The sequence below is a fragment of the Mirounga leonina genome, unplaced genomic scaffold (genome assembly GCF_011800145.1).
Source record: "Mirounga leonina isolate KUSES-001 unplaced genomic scaffold, KU_Mleo_1.0 Mir_114, whole genome shotgun sequence".
Taxonomy (NCBI): Eukaryota; Metazoa; Chordata; class Mammalia; order Carnivora; family Phocidae; genus Mirounga; species Mirounga leonina.
The window spans coordinates 14,177,305-14,200,151 of record NW_023270265.1 but is presented as its reverse complement, the minus strand read 5'-3'; the positions used below and the strand labels follow the sequence as shown (position 1 = coordinate 14,200,151).

The 22,847-nt window shown below is 47.2% G+C and overlaps 1 protein-coding gene across 4 annotated transcripts in view; it reads right to left on the bottom strand.

Annotated features, from left to right (window-relative positions):
* Positions 1–22,847, bottom strand: part of WDFY4 (WDFY family member 4) — a 292,015-nt gene that overhangs the window by 204,530 nt on the left and 64,638 nt on the right. For all 4 annotated transcript variants that reach the window (XR_004682573.1, XM_035023705.1, XM_035023725.1 and 1 more), the window contains exons 13-19: positions 21,542–21,635; positions 9,556–9,770; positions 8,474–8,568; positions 7,330–7,567; positions 6,846–6,922; positions 5,634–5,855; positions 4,771–4,949 (exon numbers count right to left, since the gene is read on the bottom strand). Coding sequence is in view for 3 of the 4 variants with exons in the window: in XM_035023705.1 (XP_034879596.1) it covers positions 4,771–4,949; positions 5,634–5,855; positions 6,846–6,922; positions 7,330–7,567; positions 8,474–8,568; positions 9,556–9,770; positions 21,542–21,635 (1,120 nt within the window). In the remaining variant the exon portion in view is untranslated. The remainder of the gene's footprint in view (positions 1–4,770; positions 4,950–5,633; positions 5,856–6,845; positions 6,923–7,329; positions 7,568–8,473; positions 8,569–9,555; positions 9,771–21,541; positions 21,636–22,847) is intronic.

Here is a 22,847-nt window from a genome sequence, read left to right as displayed (position 1 = left end):
TATGTTAAAAAAAAAAAAAGAAGATAGTAGGAAGGGAAAAATGAAGGGGGGGATCGGAGGGGGAGATGAACCATGAGAGACTATGGACTCTGAGAAACAAACTGAGGGTTCTAGAGGGGAAGGGGGTGGGGGGATGGGTTAGCCTGGTGATGAGTACTAAAGAGGGCACGTATTGAATGGAGCACTGGGGGGTATACGCAAACAAGGAATCATGGAACACTACATCAAAAACTAATGATGTAATGTACGGTGATTAACATAACATAATAAAATAAAATTTTAAAGAAAAGGACTAGTATCTAGAATATATAGAAAACCCCTTAAAACTCAAGAGGAAAAACAATCAATCCAATTAGAAAATGGTCACAAGACATGAACAGACATCACTGAAGAGGATACACAGATAGCAAATAAGCACTTGAGAAGATTTTTAATCTCATTAGTCATTAAAGAAATGCAAATTAAAAACATAATGAGCTATCACTACACAGCTATCAGAATGGCTAATATAAAAAACAGTAACCCCACTGAATGCAGAGAAAATGGATCACTCATCTATTGCTGGTGGGAAACGTAAAATGGTACAGTCATTTTGGGGAAATGATTTGGCTGTTTCTTATAAAACTAAACACACAATCACCATATGACCCAGCAATTGAACTCTTAGGCATTTATCCCAGAGAAATATGGACTTAAGTTCACACAAAAACCTGTACACAAATGTTCATAGCAAAACAAAGAAGATAAAAAACCAAAAAGGAAAAAAATGTTCATAGCAGCTTTATTTGTAATATCCAAAAACTGGAAACAGCCCAAATGTCCTTCAGTCAGTGAATGGTTACATATACATCCATATCATGGAATACTACTCAGTGATAAAAAGGAATTAACTATCGATGCACAGCAACAATTTGGATGAATTTTCAGAGAATTATGCTGATTGAAAATCCAATCCTAAAAGATCATGTACTGTACAGTTTCATATATCTCATATCCTTGAAATGACAACATTCTAGATTATGGGTTGCAAGGTTAGGGACAGGGATAAGGGAGGGAGGTGTGGTTGAGTGGGAGTGGCTGTAGTTTTAATTTTTATAAAAGGGCAACACAAGGGAGCATTGTGGTGACATAAACATTCTGAATCTTGGCAGGAGTCACAGACATAGGAACCTACACGTGTGATAAAATTGTGTGGAACACATACACATATACACAAGTATAAGTAAAACTGGGATATCTGAACAAATTAGCAGATTATATCAATATCAATATTTTGGTTATGAAATTGTTCTACAGTTTTATAAGATACCACCATTGGGGAGAAACTAGGTAAAAGGTACACAGGATTTCTTGCTATTATTTCTAACAACTACATTTTAGCCTACAATTATCTCAATAAAAATTTCAACAAAAGAAAACTAGTTAACAGAGTATCACAAATTTTAAAATGATAATTTCAAAACTTATGTGGGTAAAAATTTTTTAACTAATACTAAAAATTAACTAATATACAATATTTTCTATGTAATAAAGTCACAGCTATTTTTTTAAAGGGAAAAAGCTAAAAGAAACTATAAACTATGGTAAGATAGAAGGAATATAGGCATTCTTTCTTCTTTTCAATTTTTTTCAGGTATTTCAAAATGTGTTTATATAATTTTTATAATGACTATAAAATCACCATATCCACATTTATGTATATAAATACATATTTTTCAAGTGAGAGGTCATACAATTTCAGAAACAGTCTTTTTCTCTCTACCAATTAAATGAGATTTTCAAACAAGAACAAACCAAGTTTTCAGTTACCAGGCCTGCCTAGAGTGGGGTCCACTGTGCTCTCTTCCCCCCTCCCCTCCTGCCTGGCAGGGACTTCTCTCTCTCCAGCACTGAAGCTCTGCCCCACCCCTGCAATCCAGTTTGCCTTTTTTCCAAATTCCTATTGCATATACTCACTGCACCATCTGCATTGATTTACAAACATAAGATGTCTCAAATTGCTCCCACATCATTTTGCTCAGGCTGCTGAAATACTCCCCACCTTTTAAAATTTAACTTATCTTCCCTTGGAAATTAAAACAAAGTCTCTAATATTAGAGAACCATCGTTAAGCTGGGTCATCCCCAACCTAAGCTCTCCCATCTTCTTCTTGCTCAGCAGATGTCTACATCTAAACACAGGCCTTCCCATTTATCCCAATTAAATTCTACTTGCTTATCCTGAACCAACTCGTTGAGATCATCTTGGAAAGTCAACTCTGTCTGACTCAACTCTTGGTCATTCCCCATGGCATGTTTTGGCATATCCCTGTGGCCCCACACCACTGCCAACCTTTCTGCTGACTGACTCTGGCTTAGCTGGTCCCATGAGGTCAGTTGTTCATCCATGGACCAATTCACTCAACTACACTATCATCCAGTCCGTCTTACTCCTTTTGGCTATAAATTCAATGCAATTCATCAAATATTTATTGCATGCTTACTGTGGGCCAGCCCCTGTGCTAGGTGTGAGCAAGGTCCAAACATCAATAGGACTTGTTTCTTAGCCTCAAAGTCCATGAACTATTTCACAGAATACCAGTCTATTCTATAAAACAAAACAGAATACTAACATGTTTTACAAAATAAGGAAAAAAAAAACAAAACAAAAACAAGCCCACTCTGTAATCATACCTGAACAGATAATAACAAGACATTGTGCAACCACAGAGTAACCACACTTTCCATCCTGGCTAACATGAGTGATCCTGCTTTTTTCTCCAATGACAACTCTAACCTGCCCCATTCCTCCTACTTCCTGGATAAAAGTTCCAAACATACACAGAAATCAAATTCCCTCTTTCTGACAGCACACAGTTGAGAACAGACCAACCTGTACTTCTTCGAACCCTTCCCCAAATCACCTAAAATAAGCCCTAATCCTATCTAAGCTCCTTCCAAGTCTTTGTTACCCCACAGAATAGAGCGTCCTGCTACTGCAAGCTTAATATATCTAAGTTTTATACTATATGCACACTCCTGGAGGTATTTGCCTGGTGGGCATGGACAGTTCCTAGCATCTAAAACAGTACCTAACAAAGAGTGGGTGCTCCAAACTATTTAATGAGGGAAGGAAGGAAGGAAAATAAGAAGGAAGGAAGGGAGAGGAGGAGAGGGGAGGGAAGGGGAGGAGGGTAGAAGAGAGGAGGGGATGGGAGAGGAGAGAGGGAAAGGAGAGGGTAGGAGAAGAGAGGGAAGGGAAGAAGGAAAGAAGTGCTAGTATCATCAATGATTTGAGAAGAGTTAACCTCATGTTTTGGAAGACCTATTTTTGTTATGTTCCTGCTGAGTCTTTCTGATTACCACTGCCCTTTTTTGATAAAACAATTATACTAGAAGATAGCATTGAATTCATCTTTAGTGTTATATCGAATTTAGGTTGTTCTAACCTAATGACTCTCAACATGGGGTGATTTTTGTCCCATAGGGGGCATTTGGAAATGTCTGGAGACATTTTGGTGGTCACAACTGGAGAGACAGAGATAGAGATGCTACAGCATCTAGGGAGGCCACAAATGCTGCTAAGTATCTATCCTACTATACACAGAATGGGTCCCTACAATAAAGAATTATTGAGCCCCAAGTGTCAAACTATCAAAATGAGACACCCTATTAATCTAAGGTTCTCCATTCTGGCTAAATATTAGAATCACCTGAGAAACTCTGAAAACATTACCAAATGACCCTGCACACAGAGATCCTATTATGATTGATCTCAGGAACAGCCTGCACAATAGAACTTTAAAAATACTTCCTGGGTGATTCTAGAATGCAGCCTAGGTTGAGATGCTCTCTCTGGTACCTGGGCGAAATTCTGGCTGCACTCGCCCTCTGGTGTCTTCTGGGCCCTTCTCTCTCTGGCTGCTTTGGGAGCTCTAACAGTGGATGCCAGAGCACACCCGCCATGTCCCTCATCTCCCAGCTTCCTCTCCCTTATGCCTCAGGACTTCAGGTGACTCTAAATGGCAGTGATGAGACACCTCCTCTAGCTATGTGTTCACATTCCATTGCCTTCTCTAGGCAGGGAACCATCTTTTCCTCATTGTTCTGCTGTAAATCTGGTAAGAGGTGTTGGTGTCCTTGCAAGCCCTAGTGCCTGGCTTCTAAGTGTAGTGTGCAGTCATAATAGATTCACCAGGAAGCTTCTTAGAAAAGTAGAACCTTTGGGCGCCTGGGTGGCTCAGTTGGTTAAGCGACTGCCTTCGGCTCAGGTCATGATCCTGGAGTCCCGGGATCGAGTCCCGCATCGGGCTCCCTGCTCGGCAGGGAGTCTGCTTCTCCCTCTGATCCTCCTCCCTCTCATGCTCTCTGTCTCTCATTCTCTCTGTCTCAAATAAATAAATAAAATCTTTAAAAAAAAAAAAAAGAGAGAAAGAAAAGTAGAACCTTTGACCCTGCACAGACCTTCCTGGGGAATCCACAACTTAAATTGTGAAAAGCCTTGTTCACTCTGGGACCTTATAATCTCTTATGACTATTCTTATTTCCATGTTTCACCTTCTGCTCTGGTTGTGTGGCTTTCACTCCAGTTTCTGAAGAATTTCCATTTTCTTGTGTTTTGGGTTTTTCTCATGTTTGAGCTCAGCCGAGTGTTCTGGACAGCTAGGGGGAGTTTCATTAGATACCGACCCTGCTGCCAAATGAGAACAACGAAGGGAAGTGAGACCACTCCAGGTGGTGTGGCCAGAAGGCATCACAGTGGGGCAAGCAGAGCTCGGGGCAACTAGCTCACCTTGGCTGAGCCGGTGATCTGTCCATCCAGATAGGTGGAAATGGTGCAATTCCTTTTCATTTCCTTGGTGACAACCACAGCCAGGTGGTGCCACTGACCGCAGGCCAGCAGCTGGCCACACCTGACCCGAAGCTGGCGCCCGGCAGAAGGCTCAGGATCATCCTCTGGTTCCATGACGTCTGCAAGAGAACACAGACGCTGCACCTTGCGTGCATTGTCATGCTGAAGCAAGCCAGGAGAACCAGGGCCTCGTGCTGAGGAGCCGTGGCCTAGACCCCCTCATGAAATAACCACAACAGCAACTATCGTGGCTTCAGGTCCTGCTTTGTGCCAGACACTAGTTTAAGAGCAGTTACGAATGTCACTTCATTGCATTTTCACAGCCCCCCTGTGAAGTAGGTGCTATCACAATCCCCATTTACCCTCCTGAGGCACAAACAGGTTATGTAACTTGCCCAGGGTCGGGCAGCAGGACTCAAACCCAGGCGTCAAGCTTTGGGTCTACCCCACAGGACACTGCCTCTGCAGCGATGCACATGTGCCCTAGAGTCCTCGGGCGGGGGGTGGGGGGCGGGGAGAAGCACTTGTGCTCTGTGACAATGATGCCAAGCCACCCCTGGGGCCTTCTGGGTGTCTCTCTATGAAACTGACATTCTCAGGGGACACAAGAAGAACAGGCCATTTCTGGCCATCACAAGGGGATGAGCTTAGAGAGCTAGGCAGAATTCTAAATGGCAGAGTCTGGACCAGCCACCAGCCACTGAAGGAGGGTTGGTCTCCCAGGCTCTCGTGCCGAGAGCTGCTGACTTAGCTCCATCTCCCCCAAGTGTGGGCAAAAACAGCTCCAGCTCCCAACACCTTACCCAGGGGCTGAAACGCTTTCTCTTCTGTAGACACAACCAAGGAGAGGTCGTCCGGGCACAGGCCGACAGAGAAGCAGACGAAGGGCTGCTCAGTCCTGGCCAAGTGACGCACCAGGGTTAGGAAGCGCAGTGGGTGGCCCTCAATGACTGTGCTGTGTCTGCTGATCAGGAACCAGCAGGAGAAGGTCAGGCCCCCAGACGGAGGGAATGACCTGGCAGCACCTGGAGTCAGAACACAAGCATCCCCTTAGACTTTCTCCTGCCTTATAATCTTGTCTAGAGTCATCATAGCTCTGATTCAGCCCAGGTGTGGCCCTACCTTGTACCAGCTCTGTGCCTGGTCTGACTCATGCCCACTTTATGTCAACCCTACACCACAGAGGCTCATCCCCTTATTCATACTTGCAGGAGTAAGTCATATTCCCACCAGGACTTGAGTCTAGATCCCCAAAGCCTCTAATTCTATCCCACATATTATTCCATGCCACCTTGCCAAGGGCGTGGAGAGGGGGACAGAACTATTGGCTGATCTAAAGCTGGGCAGTCTGCTATGTGAGGCAGAGAACACCAGCCTAGCTCAGCTGAACCTTGTATGGGGGCGTCTCCCTATAGGGAAACCCATGTCCTCCTGCCCCATAACAGGGTTGGCAGTACAGAGCAGGCCTGATGTCCTCCATGAATTAGCGAATCAGACTTGGTGCCCGTGCGGATGGGCTGTGAATGCAATGACCCCTCAGCACCCACCATCCCAGAGAAATCCTGGTTCTCCTAACCGAGGGTGCTTAGCTCAGACAGCACTGGGCACTTGCCCTGTCCTGCCCAGCCAGTTTTTAGCTGAGCACAGCACTGCTCAAAGCCTGCCAGGGCTCAGTAGACCAGATTGCCATTCACATAGAATGTATATTCTTCTCTGGAAAGAGACCTAAGACAGGTTGTGGTGTTCATTTCAACTTGCGTCAATCACTGACAAAATGAATCCAACCCAGACTCCGCCATCAAATTACCACTGAGTCCCCACTGTATGCAGAGTCATGGCTGGGCCCTTGGGATCCTCCTGCCCTAACACAAGCATGACAAACTTCAAGGATGGCTCATCTACAGATACACAGAAATAAGGCCAAGTGGAAGTCTGACACCAAGGCTCCCTCGGCACTCGTTGTGGAGGCAGGGTGAGGACAGCTCAGCAAGCTGAACTCCCCGAGAATCACCTACCTGTCCCAATCCCTCCAGAGACCAGATACTCTGTACTGCTGCCCATAACTGTAGCCAGCGTCGGAATAAACAAACAGCTGGAAACAGAAAAGTGTCTCAGATCAGTGAACTGCAAGCCAACTTCTGGCCGTGACATCTCCCCTCTGTCCCCCTGCAGGGCCTCCCTCCCTCCTACACCATGAGGACAAAAAGCAGCTGATGCTGTTATGAGGGCTCTAAGAGATGGAATTCACACTGGATCCTGAAGGGGAGGGCATTCCGGAAAGCAGGCCCACCAGGGGAGGGAGAGGGTCATAGCACTCCATGGCTGAGGATGCGGGCCCCGAGAAGCCACTGAGTAGACAGGTATCCCTGGCCCAGACATTTTCTGCTCCTGAGCGGTGAGAGCTGATGAGAACTATAGTTTTGTGATCAATATTATAATTTATCAGAGGCACTGGTAAATTAATAAAGTGCATTCCCATTATAAGAAAGCCTATCGTACCCATAACCTTCCATGGACATGTCAAATTCCACAAACGATGGAGCCAGGACCGCCCTCTGAGGTTGCAGGTGGCGTGGGGAGGTCATGGAGATGAGGCTCAGTGAGGTCTGAAGGGCGGTGGTTGAGCCCTGGGACGTCCCCGAGGGCCTGAGGGCCTGTGTGACTGCTGGGCCAGGGCCGGCATCCAGGGCAGCTCCCGTGGGACCCTCAGGTGTCCCTGCTGTGGCAGCCTGAGACCCTAAGGCAACAAGCCAAAGGAGAGATGAAGAGCCGCATCCCTGTTCAAGCATTTCCACTGCTCTTCTGACAACAGCCCCAGTGTTTCTGCCACAGCCCAGAAAGAGGGCTAACCTAACCGCTGTAAGGTGGCTCTCTCCTGACTCAGTAACGCTGAACTGCAGCAACAGTGCTCCTCCTAGAAACTTCTTCTCCCTTCAGTCCACCATTCCCCACAAACACCCCCTACACACACTTTCCAGCTTGCCCCACTGGTGGTCGCTCATGGCGCTTCGTCCTGGCTCCCTGACCTCCCCACCCACAACAGCCTGTCTCTTTGAAACCCCTGCTCCCCGCCCCTGGCTGCCAGCACAAGCTGACTCTCCACCTATGCTTTTCAGCTGGGCCTCCTTGGCTTCACGTCCTTATGTGATCTCATATTCGGTATGCTCACAGCTTTCTGTTCTTTAAGCTGCTCCCTGGAGCCAGCAGCCTCCCCGGGACCATGCCTGATACTAGGGATCCCCCCAGTGCTTTGGCCTCTTGACCTTCCAGCTGACCCCTGAGCTGCGAGCTGTGCAAAAAGCCATCACTGGTACCTCTGCCCAGGCTCAGCACTGGGTCCTCGAACATGCAGTGTGTTGTGAAGGAAACCCTATTGCTGTTTCCGTGATCTGCACCTAAAGGGGTCAAGGGCATGCTCACCATCACCTATCTTATACGAGGGTGGAGATCATCCTTTTCCTTCCAGATCTGGTCTTTCTCTGGGACCAGCAATCCTGCTTTCCCTCATTTGCTCCACTGTGCAGCAGACAGTACCATTTTTTAAGTCTGTCTGTTTCTCACCTGTTGTAAAGTCTCCCTTATAAGGGATGCATATTCTCTTTAATTCCCATTAACCTGTTCCTGTTCTTTCCCCTGTCCTCACCTGAGCCTCCAGAGTCCCCTCTGTGCACACAAGATGAATGGAGGATTTTCGTTGCAGCCGATGGAGGTGAAGGAATTCCAAGACTGAGAAACTGTCTAGGTCATAACATACAAGAGAAAGAAATGAAGAGCTTTTATGGGCAGAAGTGTTCTCCAGCTTTCCTAAATCTCAGCACTTTCCTAAATCTCGGTGCTCCCTGACCCCCTCCTCCACGCTTTCCTCTCTCTGCCTGGAAACCTTCCCTCAAGCCATGCAGAAGCAGGGTGTCCCTGGCCTGGCACCCAGACCACAGAGCTAGTGCGTTTAGGTGCCTTGGACTTAACCAGTGACCAGCTGGGAGCCTCAAACTGAACCTTGAAGGGAGAAGGAGTTTGCACTCCTTTACTCTGTGTCTGCTCAGTCTGCTCTGCTCTGAGCCTCTCCGTCCTGCCCAGCTTTCCAGGAAACAGGTGCCTTCCTGGACGGGCTGCCAGCAGGAAGTTTCCCTGAGCATACAAGGGAGCACTGACTGTGTCCCTCTCCTTGTCAGGAGTCCTGGCCCGCCCCTGCTCCTCACAGCAGCCCAGCTCCCTACAGTCTGGCCCCTGGGGGTGTCCAGCCCTCACAGCCCCCATCTGTCTCAGCAGGGTGTCCTCTCATGCCCTCTTCCCTCCTCCCTGAGTCCCATGAATGCTGGCACAGGCCTCAGGCCTAAGCCACCCACTGCCCTGAAGCCCTGCCCCTTCCCACCCGCTCTCCCAAATGTGGCCCTCCCAGTTCGTGCAGCTCCAGCCCTGTCCACTGAGCATCCCCACAGCGCTATTCTGTGTTGTCTGCAGGACCCTCTGACTCCTGTCCCCCCTGCCCCAAGACTATCAGCTCCACGGGACGGGCCTTGTCTGTTTTGTGGGCCTGCCTACTGTCTGCATGGACACAAGGCTCCTCCCTGGACTCACAGTGTCCAGTGCTGAGAAGGGCCACGCCCTGCAGAGGGGAGAGGAGGAGGGGGCATGGGGACACCTGTCCCTGTGCACTCCTCCTGTCCACTGTACCTGAGCACAGCTGCCATGGCTCAGCCACGTTTAACGCACGGCACACAGTACCTTAACACGTCTGGTTCGATGGCTTGGGAGGCAAGCTTTTCAAAAACCCTGATGAGGCCCGAGTTCAAGGGGCTGGGGCTGGTGGTCAGGGCCCTATGGCAGGAGGCCATGAGGGTCCTAAGCATCCCCGCCTCACACATGACCTGACGGTTCTTCTCCGATTTCACCATGGACTGGATGTGACTGGCCACGGAGCACTGGATCTCCTGGGAAAGCTAAGAGGTAGCAAAAGCAAGCGGTGAGCCCTTGAGGTCAGAATATTTTGTGCGCAACTTGGATCAACCCCCAACCAGGCCTCAAATAGGTTGGGGGGCTAGGCAACTGCACCCACACAGCCTGTTCTCACTGCACCCCGTCTGTCTCGGGAGTTCTCAGGGGTGCCCTCGTCCCGTGCAGAAGGGGTCAGCTGCCAAAGAGGGACAGGCTTAAAACAGAGACTGCGAAGTGCCAGCATCTGAGAAGCTGCATCTGCCCCAGAGACACGGTGTCCACCCCAGGCAATGTTTAAGCAGTTTCTGAATTAACTGCTAACACTTAAAGGTCTGGGGACTTTACGTAAAAGTCCGGACACGTGGGCTCTCTCAGAAGGTAGGAAGGCCGGGTCAGACAGGTTGCAGGTCTGTGTCTATGAGGGGCAGCCAGGGCCGGCCAGTGGCCGTGCCTCTTGTGGGCCCCTAGCAGCCCTATGTTGGAGTCCGTACCCCTGGCACAGAAGGTGCGGCATGCCCGGGAGGCGGTGCCCACGCTCACTGGCTGCGGCCAGACCAGACCACACTCAGAGCCCAGGCCAGCACCAGCCTCAGCTCTGGCGCCAAACACCCTCAGCCCCTGCTGTTGTCCCCCTGACAGCTTCCAGCTGTCCTTCGTCCACCTCTCAGACACAGGCAGCTGGGGTGTCATCTCAACCTTATTGGTTTTCCAGGCACTTCAGTATCTTTACGTCCTTGAAGTCCACAGAAGAGAGCACAGAGAGTCAGCTCAGTAAATATAGGAGCCAAATACATTGCTTTTGCAACCTTGTTTTCTTCATAAAAATATAAACCCCTGGAATTCCCAGGCCTCTGTAGATATACTCAGGAGTGGGGATGTTGGGGGAAGGGGATGGGAATTCCTCTACAAAACCTCTGAGGACTGCCCACATTCTCTTTTACTGTTGTATCTGATATGGGCTAAAGTAAGAGGGATACCAGTTAGAACTTAATGGAATTTTCCTGCTGTGAATACTATGGGAGCCTCCCCCAGACCTCCTTCTCCAGGTGGGTGTACCCATCACCACTCCCCCTTCTCTGGAGGACTGAGCTCCCCTAAGTGGGAGCTGCCCTGCCCCACCTGTCCCCTGCTTCGTGGCCCCCCCTATATGTTTATGCATGCACACACACACATGTACTCATGCGCACACATACACGTGTGCACACATACATGCGTGTGTACACACAAGCACACATATGTATATACATGCCCACACAGCTACACATATACTTGTATGCATGCACATACACATGCATGCAAACATACACACACCCATGTACCACGTGCACACGCTCACGTACACACACACCAAACCGTAGCCCATGAGGTCACACCCTTCAGTCTTTTGGTGCAATCCATGCCTGAGAGCCCTGCCCTGGTGGCTCAGGGTGAGGTTGGACTTCAGCTGACAGCACCATCTGCTTCCTCCACTCCCCTTCCCTAGTCCCTCCCTTGAAGGATCTGATGTACCTATACCCCTGTCGTGGGCTCCACCTCCTGGGAACCTGACCTGAGGCCCTGGCATGCTTTTCATATTGCACACCTTTGCCCGAGTTTTTGGTTTCATGAAAAGAGATCTCTGACAATGTAGATCATGTCTAGGTTAGTCCACAAGTGTAAAGCCAGGAGTAACCAGAAAGGCACTAATTTGAATAATCCCTATCTTAAAGATGACTGGCTTCTTGTCCCATTGAGTCGCAGACCATCTGATATGCACATCCCCCCCCCAGCCGCCTTAAAAGCTTTCTTGGGGTCCTTCCCTGCTTCCCTTCTTTCCTCTCTCCCTCAAACAAGTTATAACTGCCTCTTCAATGTCAGCTCTGGGTAAAGTTTTAGGCATTTCAAGATTAACACGACATTATCCCTGCTCTCAAGGGAATCATGGGCTACAGGCAAGACAGGTGAGGGGACAGTCTCAGCACAATGACAAACGAGCTCTAGCAGAGGATTTACAGTATCTGGGAGGAAGGGGTTCCCTGCAGCCCCTCACACATTTTACAGAGCTCTTGGATTTAGAAGGGAATCCAGGCCTGGCATCTCCTAGGGGAGCCAAATTTTACCCTGGGATGAAAATATGACCTGGGTATTCGGGATGTGCCAGGCCCCAGTCTAAGCATTTTGATATGTATAGATTATACAGTCCCTGTGAGGAACCTATGAGGGAGATACTATTACTCTGCCCATTTTACAGATGAGGAAACTGAGCCCAGAGAAGTACCTTGTTCAGGCCACGTGGTAAGGGCAGAGCCTCGCTTTGACCCCAGACTCCATGCTCAGGATCACCTCATTTCCCATCTCTACCTCACACGTGCAGAGATTTGGGAACACCCTGCCATGATGGTTGAGAGTATGTTTGTACCACTAAGGGACAGAAATGAATAAGATGGCATTCGTCCGCAGGCCACAAACACCGCTTGGTAGCATTTATGTTTTAAGGATTAAAATGTATTGGGACACATATTTACACTGTTTATCACCAGTTTTTAGATTAAAAAAAATGAACGGGTCATACAGTTCACCCTTCACCCTCCCTTCCTCCTTCCAGGAACACAGCACCTAGAGCGCCTGTCTCAAACTGATGGCATTTAGTGCAATTTCCATTTTTACAATATCTTCAGTAACACTTCCAATTTAAAATTTTAGACTATCTTAATTCTAGTTTAAAATTTAAATTACATTAGAATGGTTTTTTTCAGGGCCATTGCTCCCAGGCAGGATTTTGTCATTCTGAAATGTCACCATTTCACCACCATCCTCGATGCTGAGGGAAGATCTCATCCCATTGGGAGAAGATGGTCCCTATAATGGGCCAGATGTCTATGTCCCCCAGAACTCATATGTTGAAACCTAACTTCCAACATGATGTATTTGGAGGTGGGGCCTTTGAGAGGTGATTAGGACATGAAAGTGGACCCCTCATGAAGGGGATTAGTGCCCTTATAAAAGGGACCCCAGAGAGCCTTCTTTCACCTTGTGCCATATAAGGACACGGTAAGAATTGAGCCATCAACGGGGAAGTGGGCCCTCACCAGACACTGAATCTGCCAGCACCAGGCTCCTGGACTTCCAGCCTCCAGAACTATGAGAAATAAGTTTCGATTGTTTACAACCCACCCAGTCTATGGTATTTTGTTAGAGCAGCCTGAGTGGACTGTCCCATCCCTGTCACTGTGGTATTGGCACCACCAGGGTAAACTGCTAGAGGCAACGTACAGCCCGACGGGGACCAGAGACAGAAGGAAAAAATGCCAAAACTCACTTGCACTAAACAATTCCATCACTTTTACTTTGAGGAGTTCCTCCATGTGGGAATCTGCCCAGCCTCCTTGACTCCTTTCCCCAGATCTTTCTTCTGCCGCTCTCAGGGTCCCTCCCTGCATCCCACACCTCTGCTTTTCCTCTTGTCTCCTCCTCTCCGAACACAAAGGGAGCCTCTACCCACTTGCCTTGAATATTCCCTCTTCCAGAACCTGGATTATTTGGTAACTGCAGCCTTTTAATTTGGGGCAAAAGTTGGGGAGACAGTCTGTATGAAGCAAGATGCAAAAATAACATCACAATGTATTATTAATAAAAATTAAAAAGAAATGTCTACAATCTCCAGTTTTATTACCAGCAATTCACTTATTACTTTGAGGGCTTTTGGCTTTCTTTTTTCATTGTTGTTTGCTTTTTTCTTTTTTATCCACCAGAGAAGAGCTATTTAAAATCTAAATATGCAAAAAAGCAAAAAAAAAAAAAGTGAAAGTTTTCAAAAGGGAGAAATGCTGATCTTGTCTAATGATGCCACAAGTTTACTCCAAAATTGCTCAATACCCCATAATGGAGGAGGGAAAATTGATCGTCCTCATTATCACTGCAGCTCTGTCAATACCAATATTGCCTTGTTTTGAATAAAATGTGCTGTTTTTTTCAATGTTGGTTCCAGTAAAATGGGGTTTTAGTGAAAATATGAGCAGTAGCAGGAAACCAGTCTGGTTTCTCCCCCTACAAATGGATTGATTTTCCTAACGCATATTACTTCCAATGCAGGCTAGGGGATGGTGGTTCAATTAGGACGCCATGGTGAGCACGTGGGGTCACCAGGCTGACCGGCAGGCTGGACCTGCAAGGCAAATTATCACAGAGCGATTTGCGGGGCAGCCTTCAGGAGTTTTTTTTTTACTTTCTCTACTTAACAGTCGAGGCTTCAAGTCTATCCTTGTCCAGCTGTGGATGTTTGTTGTTCTTTATCTCTCCCCCACCCCGACCCCCCTGCTTTCTCTTCTGGTCCAGATTAATACAGTCCCAGAGCCTAGTGAGGGCTGGGTCCTGGTGGGGTGGGTCATTCCCAGGAGGCATGGGCTTTGGACACATAAGTCTACGGTGTGTCCTGACATAGATGTAAAAACCATCAGATGACCATGTCTGCTTCCCCCCAGATACTTAGAAAGAACCAGGCAGTTCTATTGAGCTACTCAAATTTGGATTAGTTGCTTATCCCAGTTTGGTTGAAATGTTCTTTGATGATTTTGGAAAAGAGATGGTGTAAGTTAAATGACCTCAGCTCTTCAGAAATAGCACAGGTAAACAGGGCCCACAGATGGGTTTCATTTGATAAGTTGTTATGGTTATTTTTGCTTACTTAGAATTAGTTCTTTCTATATATGGGTGTAAACTTTCCCTTTTGCCACAATCCCCATCAGCCTGATAGACTCATTTGCGGTATCCACATGGCCTTGTAGATGTGGGAGTTTGTGATTTTGGTTTATGTGTAAGAGGTCCGAGTCCCACTGAATCAGTAGAACCCATGTCTAAAAGCATGGCTTCCTTGATGCCCTTGAATAGATTTGCAACTAAGACTGAGATGCATGTGGGTGCCTGCTCCAAACCTTCTGCTTCCTTCACAAATCACATGCATATGATGTCTAATGCTATCTGGTAACAGAAGCCTAGGATCTTGTATTTATAAAGTATTTGTCTCTTTCCACCTTTACCTCATCCTTCCCTTTGGTCCACCCCCTGCTCCAGCCCTGGTAACATTCACTCCCTTTGACAAATGCGTCATGCCCTTCTTGACTGATGCCCAAAGCTGTCAACGGTCCTTTCCAGCCCCATCCCTTTACTGAACTCCTACTTATTATTCAAGAGACAAGTCACATGTTCTCTCACCTGAGAAATCTTTTCTGATTTTCCCAAATAGCACTGTCCATAATTCAATCATAAATACTACACTCTGATGGCTCACTCAGTAGATGATAGATAGATACATAGATAGATAGACATAAACAGATATCTTCCCGCCACCCCCTGTCCCCACCGCACTGTGAACTGCTGCCTGAGACAATGACTCTTCACCCTTGTTGCCCTCGCACCTGTCTCTGCCTCAAATGCAATAGTTGCCTACTAAGTGCAAGCACAAGGGCAGAAAGTATTCTAGAACATAGGAGGTACACCTAACCCAGAGGGCTGAGCATGCTCAGAAAAGGTGATGCACCAACTAAGTGTTGGAGGATAATGAGGAGAGAACCAGGCCAGCAGGAAAAATGGTCTTTCTGGGAGTGGGGACAGCACGTGCAAAGATGAAGGGGTACAAATGGGCACGGCCTTTCAGGGAAAAGCTGGAGAGCTCAGGCATAGTCTGGCTTTCCTTCTGTTTTACTGCCCCCTATTTAAGTGGAAGTGCCTTTAGGCAGGAAAAGTACCCTTCCCGACAGCCACAGGCCTCACCATTCCCTATTATTTCCACCTACACATTTATTTTACCTTATTGGCCCCAAGACATTGAGTTTGCAAGCCCTGTGATCTAGGCCAAATCTGAGTAGCTGAAACAGAGGTGTGGAGACTGGAAGTAGCCTACATCAGTCACAGAACTAATGATGGGAAAAGGGACTAGACACAAGGCCACCTGATAATTGGGCCAGAGGTCTTATACAACTTTAACTTCTACTCCATCATTCTACATCCATTGTGTTTTGCTTTTGATCCTTTTGGTCGTCATGTGAGATTATGTTTATTTGCTCTATTTAAGAGGCTACCCTCTTAAATAAAAAGTAAACTGGATTTTGACCAGGATTGGCATTTTCCCACTTAGGAACAATAGAAATTTGGGGGGATGGGGTTTCAGTGTGAAAGAGGATAGGATACCTAAAATTCAACATATTTGGAATTTCTAATGTGTCATAATTTAACAAAATGAGACTCCTACTTTACCCATTTCCTTGTTGGAGGAAATGGCTCTTTTCAAATAGCATACCCTTACACAATGCTACCCAGGGCTATTAATGCTGTCAATATTTTAGTTATTTGAAACCCATAGGATTAGTTCATTGTGTTTGAAATGCAGGCTAATTCCAGAAAATGGCACCCTTTTCCAAATGAAGACATGAATAAGTTAACAGACAAATGCAGCCCTAAGCCTGATCTTTTCTCTGTCCCATCAGACCAGGTAGGACATTTCCGTGGCAGGAGAATCTGGAACACACCCAACAGTGACTCGCAGTGCCGGCTGACTGTAGATCACACTGTCTCTGATGCTCAGGTCTGATCATGTTGTTGCTTTCCAATAGCCTCCCACGGCTACCACATCCATACAAGAAAAGCCACTTAGCACAGAGGCAGGAGGTCCAGGTGCCTGGCACCACGGGCATCTACTACCTAGCAACCGTGTTAACTCTGTCACTCAACTTCTACAAGTTTCAAGTCCTCATCAGCAAATGGGACTACTGATGCCTACCTTGCAGGGCTATTATAAAGATTAAGGGATAAAATGTTTGTAGAGTTTCTGGCAACTAGTAGCAGTAATTCCACCATTTAGCAAGTGTTTCCCATGGTGCAGGGTGTGTTCTGCTCACCATGCTAAGGACTCATTGCATTTAATCCTCACAATAATGCCTCAAGGATGATGTTATTACCCCCATACTACAGCAAAGGAAGTGAAGGATCACAGAGGCTCAATCATTTCCCGTTGCTCTGTGACTGTTAAGTGGCAGAGCTGAGATCTGATGAAATTCTGCTGTCTTCAGAGCCTAAACTCTGCCCTCATATAGCAGGTGTTCAGTAAAGACTGTAGTGCTTGTGATGATGATGGTGGTGATGATGATGATGATGGATGGTACCCCAATAAAGTTCAATTCTCTCAGCATGGTATTCAGTGCCCTTCCTGGTGTGGCTTTGACTGGACGCACTGCCTCTCTTACTCACATGGTCTATCCTAGCCCAGCTGAACTACTCGAAGTCCCCAAATGGACATCTTCACGTGGGCCTCTCTCTGTGGATGAGCTTCTTCTCTTCCCTCCCTCCTCCACCTGATCTGGCATGGGCATGTCTTTTCTTTACAGCCTGGCTCCAGTGTCCCTAACTCTCCATGGCTTTCCCTCCCCTCTGTCTCAAGGTCCAGTGGGCAAACCTCTGTTCTAGGCATCAGAGTGTGGTCTTACTGTCTTCTACACTCCTCTCCCTAGCCACCCTCAACTCAGACTGTGAGTTCCTGTAACCTTCATATCTGAATCCCCAGTGGCATCTAGAAGGTGCTGAGTAAAATTATTCACAAGTGCACATGGATCACACTGGTTGCTCGAACATAGTGTGAGCTCCACCTCTGCTAACCGGGATCTGGCTTCCCACCCTCTGAGTTACGGTTGTCCTGAGCACAAGTAAATACCCCTCTGCTAGGGACTAAATAAAGGCCACAATCCTGATGAAAGCAGAGCGATGCTGGGGACCAGAGAGCCCTCATAGGACCATCCCTACAGCAAGACCCTTGTGGCTGCTGAGTGTGCTAGAAAGGGAAAATGTCCTCTTTCCAATTAGTTGTTTCATTCTGAGGCCAACTCAGCTCCCAGAGAACTGAGCTAGACTCCGTTTCTGCCTCATGCTTAGGACAGCAACATTCACAGGTGAATTCCCACAGTCCAGTTTTAATACCAGTGATGACACAGCTGGGTTATCTTCCCAAGAGCAGCTCGTGGTGCTAGTGTTTTGGAGGGGGGGGGAAGACACCTTTTGGTTGTAAGTAAACCAAATTTCATGTGGCCATAATTAGAAATAAATCAGACCACCCATATATGTAATTATTTAAGTTGTCCCTCCTGAAATGACATCTGTATCTTGGAAAGCCGTCAATTTCTCAAGCATCCATCAGGTAGGAAAGTGTTTAAGAGTGTAATGCTGGGAACCATCAGGACAACCTACAGGGCGATGAGGGGAACTCATATTCCATCTTCTTAGTAACACTGCCATCTACTGAAACTTCCTGCACCAAAGACGTGGTCCTGCAGTCCTTTTCATGCCAGCATTTTCCTGTGTGGTCTCATTTCTCATTTGATTTACCATTCTGTTGATTGTTATGAAGTTTCCCACCCCTCTTTCAGAAACTAATTACTGTAATTATTGAACTTTTAATAGCTGCTGATTGGGCATCTGCAGAAAATATTTGAGAAAATGCACCACTACATTTCATTTGCATTTTGAGAGACAGTGAGGGAGAATTAGACCTCTCCTAAATTACTTATTGTGACCTGAATAGAGAAAAAGAATCCTACCAGATGGAATTCTCATTTGCATATTTAATGTGTCCGATTACCATTCACAGAGGAGTGGAGTTCCACTCCATACACTAATGTGACAATGAACAGAGTTTATCTGAAACTCAGGTTCAACCACACAGTTTCCATGCACTAGCAGCCGAGAGAGAGGCCACTCTCAGCTCTGCATCACTTCATCGGTCATCACTGCAGTGGAGTTTGGCACGACACGTCCACCGGCAACCATCTGGCTGCTAAGGCCTCCTAAACCACTGGCTTGGTTGTTCGCATTCCAAGTACACTTCATGGCTGGAAATATAGCTAAGGAAGCCAGATATCCTTACAACGAGGCTATTGCACCTGGAAAAATGTATAATGCCAAGAATTCATGACCTTACATTCTGCAAAAGCTGCAAAAGTAAGAGACCTATTCACCAAACACACCTTGATCTGGGGCCTGAGAATGAGTTCCAGACCTCCCCTCACCAGCTCCATGACCGTAGGAAGTTACACAACTTTCTTGAGCCTCAAGCCCCTGTGATGTGGGGAGATTCTAGTGTGTTGGGATGAGCTGTTATGAATATTGATGAAACAACATGCCTGGCACAGAGGTAGTCGTAAGTGTGGATTAATGTCCAAAATGTTCCAGGCGGGCCCTGTCTTAAATACCAAGGTAAAGAAAGTCCCAGACTGAGACAACTCAATGACTAGAAGACATGTAAAGAACTAGAAGACACTTTATTTCAGGGTCAAATATTTTTATCTACCAGTTGATGCTTAAGACAAGTAGGTGCTGGTCTTAAAAGATGACCCCCAACAATTCCCTCTGTCCTCTACACATATGTAACCCCTCACATCAGTAGGGGAGGCATATGGCCCTTCCCACTGAGTCTAAGCTGAACCTGTGACTCACTTTGACCAACAGACCAATGCTGTGGAAGCCAGGCAATCTTGTTCAAGGCCTAAGCCTTTGGAGGGCCTGGCAGCTTACCCAAAGGAGCGCTGAGCTTCTATGTGGCCTGATGGAGAATTCACTTGGAGAGACACAGATAGAGGCCAGATGGAGAGGGTTACATGGAGGAGAACCCAGAATCCTATTATGACAGCTCAAACCAAGGCCCCGGACATCTGACCCAGCCCAGGAGCCCCTGTCATTGGAGCCAGCCCTGGAGGTGCCAGCTGTGTGAGTAAAGAAGACATCTTAAATGGTCTAGCCCACCCAGCACCATGTGGTGCAGAGATGAGCTGTCCCTGCCACGCCTGTCTCTCGCCGTGAGAAAGAATGACATAGTTTGTTAACTGGGCAGCAGTTTGTTACACAGCAACAGTAACTAAAGAAGCGATCAAGCCCATTTTATTCCAGCCTACTGCTTTTCTCTAAATGTTGAAAAATATAAGTGCATTCCATTTCACTATGAGATGTGTGTCCCTATTCATTGGTTTGGTCATTACTTCATCATCACTTTCCAGCAAAGGAACAGGAACCAGAAAAAAGATTCCAGTTACAAAGGGACAAAGAGACATGGAACTAGGTCCATCCTTTTTTGCAACCCTGTATGAAATACTACAGAATTTCCTTGGTGAGAACAGTTCCCTTCCCTACACATCAAGGCTTTTGCTCCCCCGCTCCACTTCTCTCATTGATTTCGGCGAGCTTGCAACATTTTACTAGGTCACTGTCATTTTCAGGCTGTGATTAATAACACCACTAGTGTTCATTTCTTCCTAGAACATATCACTTCCTTTTTAAATCCTGGACAAAGTACAGCTGGATCTGCAACCCCTGCCCCTCATTCTTCCTATAGAAGATTCTGCTGTGCAGGGGAAAGACCAGGAGACCTGCCACCAGGCAGGACCACATTTAATACCAGGTCCACCAACTGGGAATCCTTAAGTCATTTAAATTATCTGAGCCTCTGTTTCTCCACTGGTGAAAATGGAGACAAATAATACTCCTGAGAAAACTGCTATGAGGACAAACTGTGAAAGTGTCCAGCGCCATGCCTGGTTGCTCAGTTCAAGTCATTTCCTTTCCATCTGCACTCATCAGAGTGTGCATTCTCCAGGTTTTCCTCAACAAGAATTGCCTTGTTCTGTTACTCAATCCTTTCACCCTGCAATGGAGCCCCTCATTCTGCCAGGACAGGAACTTGGGGGTTGTCTTTGAGTCTCCCTCTTCCCACTCCCTGGACCCGTTCATCTCTGGGTCCTGGGATTCTGTCTCTCCTCTCCTTCACACTTGCCCAGACACCACCCTAGCTGAGCTACCATCGAAGTGGTATTACAGACATGGCTTCCTACCTGCTGTCCCCATTCCCAGGCCATTCCCCGTGCAATAAACAAACAGATATTTTGATACAAAAACCTGATAGAGTCATCCTCTACTCATTTGAGAGGCTTCTTGCTGCCCTTGGGATAAAACTCCATACTTAAGCAGGGCTCCAGCCTTCCTGTGCCTGCCCCATCTGGCACATTTCCCACTCCCCCCCCCCTTTGCTCCCACCCCAGCCGCCTGCAGCAGGCTCCTTCCTGCCTGGTTAATTGCTACTCATCTTTCAGGGCCCTGCTTAAATGTCACCATCTAGGAGATGGCTTCCCTGACCTCCACCCCTTCCTCTAAATTAGATTTAATCAGGTCTTCCCCCACCTCCATTCCATTATTCTTTCTCAGCATCCTATTTTTCCCCATTATTATCACTTGTCCCAATTTGTAATTGTATATTCATTGGTGAGCTTATTTCTTTAGTCTGTCTGCACTGGCACCATCTCTTGGTCCCCATGATGGACACAGGATCCATGGACAGTGTCCATCTTGTTAACCTGGCATGTCCTGTACGGAGCACTGAACCACGATCACAGCCAGCACTGCAGGATGGATGACTAGCTGGGGGGCAAAGGACCTCTGGCCCCACCAATGCCCAGCGCTGCCCTTAGTACCCAGGGATTGCCTCATGACGGTTGAGTCATTTCAGCTAGTTTTTGTTTGGCTGTTGCTTTTAGAAGGTCACTTCACCAGCAGAAATGACCTGTATCAAATGACCTTGGAAGGAAGGGTGGCAGAACTCAATCAAGGGTCACAGACATACTGAGTCTCCCCTGCAGAAGGTGCTTCACCAGGGTGGCTCACCTAAGGCAGAGTACTGAGGGCAAAGGCAAAAAAGAAGTCTGGCCAGAAGGAGCTTAAATGGTTGGTCATGTGAAAAAGACAAATACGTGTGTTCATCAACAAGTACCTGGGGGTGGTCTGCATGGTACAACCGAGGCAGCAGTCTCACCATGATGCACAGGACCCCGGGGTGCATGATCACAGCATCCCCTTCATCCACCCTGCAGAGAGAGGGGAGGCGGGATATCAGATTTGAGTTTTCTAGTCTCTTCTGCTTTTCACAAACCTTTCTGAATCTTTCTCAGACAGGCCATAATACACATCCTCAGTCTACCACTTATTATCTATAGAACTTTGAACTAATTAATCTGAGCCCAATTTTCCCAACTGTACAGTGGAACTCACAATACCATACTTCTCTCAGAGAGACACGGAATAATGCTTTTGGGCCCCGGGACACAGTGGCTGGCTCACAGTTGATATTCAACACAAGTTAGTTGCCTGGTCCTCTCCCTTTCCCTCCAGACATAAAGGAGAGGGAGAGGCTCTCATTTTACGTTGAACACATACACACAAGTGTTTCTTGATCCCTTCAAGATGGTATAAGCAATTCTACTCAGCCGTACCCACTGAATGCAACCCAAAACTCACACAGAACACATAAGTAGCTCTCTGATGACTCTGAAAAGTAAATGGTAGCAGAGAAGGAAACCAAACCCAAAGCACCATGCAACTGGCATTGAATTTCCTGGAGTGTCCCCCTCCAGAATTCCTTAGTATGGGCTCAGAGGGCATCTGAAAACAGAAATGTGCATCACATGCAGATGAGGACAGAACACCAAGAAAACGTATCTGTTTCTGGTCTGAGGAACAGAAGGGAGGCTCCTAGAGGTCACAGAGCATGGAGGAGAACCCTTGAGATTGTCGTTTTGGGTTCCTTCATTCTTTCTCAGCCAGCCTCCAGACAACCTCACAGCAGTAGCAGTGGCCAGGCAGGTGTCTGAATATCTGCGAGAAGATAATCCTTCTCTCTAACCAGAAGAACTATGGTTCCAGGAGTGTAGGCAAAATCTCCATTGCCCTTGTCTCTCTTTTTCCTTTCCCTGCTTGGCACCAGAAGCAGATGCAGCGGTAGGAAGTACATGGCAAGGCAGGGAAACTAAAGCCTCAGCTTCCTAGACAGAGGAGAAGGAAGAGGCCCCTGGGAGCCATAAAGTGTCGGGGAGACAAGGAAGAGGAGGAGGCTTAATAAAGTGAGACTCTGTATCAACCTCTGGGTTTAATTCTGAGCTGCATGTGTGGATCTGACCCTAAACCATATTCCAAAGGCTTTGAGAACTGAACTCAAGGGTAAAGCACCACCTGAGACTGGCTACTTCATGGGGCAAATAGAGAATAGATAAAATCTCACTGCCAAGTCTGTGACACCAAAC